Source organism: Chaetodon auriga, chromosome 3, assembly GCF_051107435.1.
Source record: "Chaetodon auriga isolate fChaAug3 chromosome 3, fChaAug3.hap1, whole genome shotgun sequence".
Taxonomy (NCBI): domain Eukaryota; kingdom Metazoa; phylum Chordata; class Actinopteri; order Chaetodontiformes; family Chaetodontidae; genus Chaetodon; species Chaetodon auriga.
Window position 1 is genome coordinate 28,594,099 of NC_135076.1, and position 6,245 is coordinate 28,600,343.

The 6,245-nt window shown below is 59.0% G+C and overlaps 1 protein-coding gene across 1 annotated transcript; it reads right to left on the reverse strand.

Annotated features, from left to right (window-relative positions):
• Positions 1-411: 411 nt before the first annotated feature.
• Positions 412-5,799, reverse strand: LOC143318706 (uncharacterized). The gene is made up of 4 exons (XM_076727171.1): positions 5,748-5,799; positions 4,126-4,236; positions 3,366-3,605; positions 412-3,296 (listed from the first exon to the last, which is right to left on the reverse strand). The coding sequence occupies exons 1-4, from the start codon at positions 5,797-5,799 to the stop codon at positions 412-414; spliced, it is 3,288 nt and encodes a 1,095-aa protein (XP_076583286.1).
• Between the last annotated feature and the right edge of the window lie 446 nt (positions 5,800-6,245).

Here is a 6,245-nt window from a genome sequence, read left to right on the forward strand (position 1 = left end):
AAGTCATGAATGCATGATTTGTTTTTAATATGAGCATAATTTTATTCTCCCACTGAGTCTGAAATTAATTTCAAACAGTGCTATTGTATTATAGTTGTTCAATTTGTAACAAAACAAGATAAATAATGATCCAGTTGAAATACAGACAGTGAAAACCCCCAGCAAATACGTACAAAGTCAATTAAAGCTGTGAAGAAGTACATGTACATGTAGAGTTTTTTTCTATTACACTGCTGCCTCCTTGTCCCACCTCAGCTTCACCCAGACTCCGTCCCCTTTTCCCCTGAATGTGGTCTAGCACCTGTAATTTCCAAAGATGGCAGCAAAAAGTGAATCCAAGTCCAGGTTCAAAAGGTCCAGTCAGAGTCCTCCTGGTGGCTTCAAAGGTGTTTCCTCCATTACTGTTGTGCTCTAACACAATGTAAAGATTAAGAGGCCGAGCAGCAGATGGATCATAACAAGTCTGACGCAGCAGGCGGCACTGGCAGCAGTTGGGGGAATAGTTGTTGTTGTCGGGTCGTCAGTGTCTGTGGTTGACGTTGGGCTGTCGGGGCCGTCTGGGCCATCTGGGCTGTCTGGGCCGCTGTCAGGGCCGTTGGGGCCGTCTGGACCGTCGGGACCGTCGGGGCCGTCGGGACCGTCGGGACCGTCGGGGCCGTCTGGACCATCTGGGCCATCTGGACCGTCGGGGCCGTCGGGGCCGTCTGGACCGTCTGGACTGTCGGGGCCGTCTGGACCGTCTGGACCATCGGGGCCGTCTGGGCCGTCTGGCCCGTCAGGACCGTTGGGGCCGTCTGGGCCGTCGGGGCCGTCTGGACCATCTGGACCATCTGGACCGTCGGGGCCGTCTGGACCGTCTGGGCCGTCGGGGCCGTCTGGCCCGTCGGGGCCGTCTGGACCGTCTGGGCCATCTGGCCCGTCGGGGCCGTCGGGGCCGTCTGGACCGTCAGGGCCGTCGGGGCCGTCTGGACCATCTGGACCATCTGGACCGTCGGGGCCGTCTGGACCGTCTGGACCGTCGGGGCCATCTGGACCGTCTGGGCCATCTGGCCCGTCGGGGCCGTCTGGACCATCGGGGCCGTCTGGACCATCTGGACCGTCGGGGCCGTCGGGGCCGTCTGGGCCATCTGGACCGTCGGGGCCGTCTGGGCCATCGGGGCCGTCTGGCCCGTCAGGACCGTTGGGGCCGTCGGGGCCGTCTGGACCGTCTGGACCGTCTGGCCCGTCGGGACCGTCGGGACCGTCGGGGCCGTCGGGGCCATCGGGGCCGTCTGGACCATCTGGACCGTCGGGGCCGTCTGGACCATCTGGACCGTCGGGGCCGTCGGGGCCGTCTGGACCGTCTGGACCGTCGGGGCCGTCGGGGCCGTCTGGACCGTCGGGGCCGTCTGGCCCGTCGGGACCGTTGGGGCCGTTGGGGCCGTCTGGACCGTCTGGACCGTCGGGGCCGTCTGGACCGTCTGGGCCGTCTGGCCCGTCGGGACCGTCTGGGCCGTCGGGGCCGTCGGGGCCATCTGGGCCGTCGGGGCCATCTGGCCCGTCGGGACCGTCGGGGCCGTCTGGGCCGTCGGGGCCATCTGGGCCGTCGGGGCCGTCTGGGCCGTCGGGGCCGTCTGGCCCGTCAGGACCGTTGGGGCCGTCGGGGCCGTCTGGACCGTCTGGACCGTCTGGCCCGTCGGGACCGTCGGGACCGTCGGGGCCGTCGGGGCCATCGGGGCCGTCTGGACCATCTGGACCGTCGGGGCCGTCTGGACCATCTGGACCGTCGGGGCCGTCGGGGCCGTCTGGACCGTCTGGACCGTCGGGGCCGTCGGGGCCGTCTGGACCGTCGGGGCCGTCTGGCCCGTCGGGACCGTTGGGGCCGTTGGGGCCGTCTGGACCGTCTGGACCGTCGGGGCCGTCTGGACCGTCTGGGCCGTCTGGCCCGTCGGGACCGTCTGGGCCGTCGGGGCCGTCGGGGCCATCTGGGCCGTCGGGGCCATCTGGCCCGTCGGGACCGTCGGGGCCGTCTGGGCCGTCGGGGCCATCTGGGCCGTCGGGGCCGTCTGGGCCGTCTGGCCCGTCAGGACCGTTGGGGCCGTTTGGGCCGTCTGGGCCGTCGGGGCCATCTGGACCGTCTGGACCATCGGGGCCGTCTGGGCCGTCGGGGCCGTCTGGCCCGTCAGGACCGTTGGGGCCGTTGGGGCCGTTGGGGCCGTCGGGGCCGTCTGGACCGTCGGGACCGTCTGGGCCGTCGGGGCCGTCGGGGCCATCTGGGCCATCTGGCCCGTCGGGGCCGTCTGGACCGTCGGGGCCGTCGGGGCCGTCTGGACCATCTGGACCGTCTGGACCGTCTGGGCCGTCGGGGCCGTCTGGCCCGTCTGGACCGTCTGGACCATCGGGGCCGTCTGGACCGTCGGGACCGTCTGGGCCGTCGGGGCTGTCTGGCCCGTCAGGACCGTCTGGCCCGTCAGGACCGTCGGGGCCGTTGGGACCGTCTGGGCCATTGGGGCCGTCTGGACCGTCGGGACCGTCGGGGCCGTCGGGGCTGTCTGGCCCGTCAGGACCGTCTGGCCCGTCAGGACCGTCGGGGCCGTTGGGACCGTCTGGGCCATTGGGGCCGTCTGGACCGTCGGGACCGTCGGGGCCGTCGGGGCCGTCTGGACCGTCTGGACTGTCGGGGCCGTCTGGACCGTCTGGACCATCGGGGCCGTCTGGGCCGTCTGGCCCGTCAGGACCGTTGGGGCCGTCTGGGCCGTCGGGGCCGTCTGGACCATCTGGACCATCTGGACCGTCGGGGCCGTCTGGACCGTCTGGGCCGTCGGGGCCGTCTGGCCCGTCGGGGCCGTCTGGACCGTCTGGGCCATCTGGCCCGTCGGGGCCGTCGGGGCCGTCTGGACCGTCAGGGCCGTCGGGGCCGTCTGGACCATCTGGACCATCTGGACCGTCGGGGCCGTCTGGACCGTCTGGACCGTCGGGGCCATCTGGACCGTCTGGGCCATCTGGCCCGTCGGGGCTGTCTGGACCATCGGGGCCGTCCGGGCCGTCTGGACCATCTGGACCGTCGGGGCCGTCGGGGCCGTCTGGGCCATCTGGACCGTCGGGGCCGTCTGGGCCGTCGGGGCCGTCTGGCCCGTCAGGACCGTTGGGGCCGTCGGGGCCGTCTGGACCGTCTGGACCGTCGGGGCCATCTGGCCCGTCGGGACCGTCGGGGCCGTCGGGGCCATCGGGGCCGTCTGGACCATCTGGACCGTCGGGGCCGTCTGGACCATCTGGACCGTCGGGGCCGTCGGGGCCGTCGGGGCCGTCTGGACCGTCTGGACCGTCGGGGCCGTCTGGACCGTCGGGGCCGTCGGGGCCGTCTGGACCATCTGGACCATCTGGACCTTTGGGGCCGTCTGGGCCGTCTGGACCGTCTGGACCGTCGGGGCCGTCGGGGCCATCGGGGCCGTCTGGACCGTCGGGGCCGTCGGGGACGTCGGGACCGTCAATGACAGTATTACAATAACTTGTTTCACAGCAGGATGATCCATCGATGCGGCCAGCACTTTGAAGGAAAGGTAGGCTTTTCAGGTCGGAAACAATTGTACACTGGATTGCAGATATGCAGCCAAAAGCTGATCTCCCTGCAGATGAAGAATCATTGTTTTACAATCACAATTCCAATTATTCATTTGGCAGACGCTTTTATCCGAAGCGACGTACAAATATGAATTCACACACCGATGGCACTTTTGGCAGGTTTGGAGTTCAGTTTCTTGCTCAAGGATACTTCGGCATGTGGACTGCCAAGGCCAGGGAACGAACCACTGACCTCCTCAGCCACCCCCTTTTACTAGACGAACTCTACTGTTGTCAGTTTACAAATTTCCCTTGATTGAAATATGCAGGAACACAAAGTAAAAATATTCTGAATGAAGGTCGTCCATCACAAAACTTACTGAAATAGAAGTTCATAAATTCTAATATCAGAACGTGACATGATCATCTCACAAAATCTTAATCTGTAAAGTAACTGCTCCCTTTAAATGTGGTGCAGTGAAATGCAGAGGATTAGAAGTATAAAGTAAAAGTACATGAGTTGATTTTGCAGATCTCACATAGTAATTTGATTGAAGTACTTTGAGGTAGTAAATCAGGACTCACCACTTGCTTTAAAGCAGCGGTCCTCCTCCCCCGCACACTGTACTCCAGTGTCGCAATCAGGGGTGCTGCAAGAGTTACACTCTAGGCCATTTGGTGCCTGAGTCTCAGGGACTGAAACAGAAAAACACATCATTTATTAGAGGAAGAGAGAACATTAAAGTGTTGGAAAATGAAAACAGAACATGTCATCAGAATATCTGAAATAAGTTACTGATCCATCTGTACTTACAAGGTAGAGTTTCATTATTGCAGTCATCTGTGTTGCAGCACTTCACAGTTGCAACTGAACCTGAATCCCCCAAGTTGACTGAATATGTGTGCGTTGCTGCTGATGGACACAGGGAGGATGATACACACCCCTTGAAGATTTTCTGAGTTCCAGATGGAGTTTCTGTTAAATCAAAGTACAGATTGTGAATTTTGGCAGAAAGAACACAGAAGTTCACAGCACTCGTACTTGACTGAAAATAGAGAATATGATGAAATGACTACCTTGAATAGCAGCTGTTACACACATCGTCTCTAAAAAACATAGATTCAGTGTTGTGCTTGAACACTGCTCATCTGTGCATGATTGACACTGAAGTGCTCCAGCTGTAACGGAGAGAAAAACAGTCAGTGAATGATGATCACATCTGAAATGTCAAATTAAATATCTGAAGTGTTTCAATGGTCTGGAAAGGCTGAAAACTTCTTCTTCTTGTACAAAAAGCTTTAAAATGACATGAATGTGTGATGAGTTTACAATACAATGTAGTAAAATGGCTTGATCTGTCCTGTAACATGAATTCAACCTCTGGGGTTCATCCATCCATCCATTTCCACCCGCTTATCCGGGGCCGGGTCGCGGGGGCAGCAGTCTGAGCAGGGACGCCCAAACTTCCCTCTCCCCGGACACTTCCTCCAGCTCATCCGGGGGGACCCCGAGGCGTTCCCAGGCCAGCCGAGTGACATAGTCACTCCAGCGTGTCCTGGGTCTTCCCCGGGGCCTCCTCCCGGTGGGGCATGCCTGGAACACCTCCCAAGGGAGGCGTCCAGGGGGCATCCGGTAGAGATGCCCGAGCCACCTCAGCTGACTCCTCTCAATGTGGAGGAGCAGCGACTCTCCTCTGAGCTCCTCCTGGGTGACAGAGCTCCTCACCCTATCTCTAAGGGAGCGCCCCGCCACCCTGCGGAGGAAACTCATTTCAGCCGCTTGTATCCGGGACCTCGTTCTTTTGGTCATGACCCAAAGTTCATGACCATAGGTGAGGGTAGGAACGTAGATTGACCGGTAAATCGAGAGCTTCGCCTTTCGGCTCAGCTCCTTCTTCACCACGACAGACCGATACAGCGACCGCATTACTGCCGCCGCTACACCGATCCACCTGTCAATCTCACACTCCATTCTTCCCTCACTCGTGAACAAGATCCCAAGATACTTAATCTCCTCCACTCCACTCCTCCACTCTGGGGTTCAGTTAAATTATTTCCAGGATGTGAGATTTGTTTTGGTGATATTAGCTGTAAGATTTCAACTGATTTCTACAATTGGTTTTGTTAAAGTGACGAACTTGGTAAAAGTTTTAAATTAGACACTTTGACACCTGCAGAAACTCTCATGTCAGAGTAAGTGGAGTTACCTGTGCTGGAGAGTGCCAAGATGAGGGCGAGAGAAAGGATCATCTTCATCATGACGAACAGGTAAATGCTGTAGATTAGTTTTCCTGGATGGTGATACTACAGCTGCTCAGCACCGCTGTCCTTTATATACTGTGCAGGTGTGGAATAAATGTACGACAGATGCAAAACCTCAGAGATTGGGTGTGTTCCCATTTTCATAGGGTGACAATTCAGACATTTGTCTCCTCTTTCTCCGAATCATCACGTCAACACATCTTCCCACACCCTCTTTTCATGTCAGTGATGTTTTCTCGTGCAGGGATGGCAATCAAAATAGAGAGAACGATATAAATACTTTTAACTGCTGCTCTGAAATCAGTATGATTTCTTTTGATTTTTCATAATGTCAAACAAGGAAGCAGTGTGTTTGAGGTGTGGCCTTAAAATACATGCACAGGTGTGCCCCCAGTTAACTCAAATGTTGCCAGCTAACCAGCTAATCAGATGCTCCCAAAGCC

What these genes read in the sequence shown, in the direction of transcription:
- LOC143318706 (XM_076727171.1), bottom strand. Translation starts at nt 5,799, where the DNA reads ATGATGAAGATGATCCTTTCTCTCGCCCTCATCTTGGCACTCTCCAGC. An exon ending in CTTGGCACTCTCCAGCACAG is followed by an intron (nt 4,237 to 5,747) that starts GTAACTCCACTT and finishes TTTCTGTTTCAG; the next exon opens with TCCCTGAGACTCAGGCACCA. An exon ending in CCGCTGCTTTAAAGCAAGTG is followed by an intron (nt 3,606 to 4,125) that starts GTGAGTCCTGAT and finishes CTTCATCTGCAG; the next exon opens with GGAGATCAGCTTTTGGCTGC.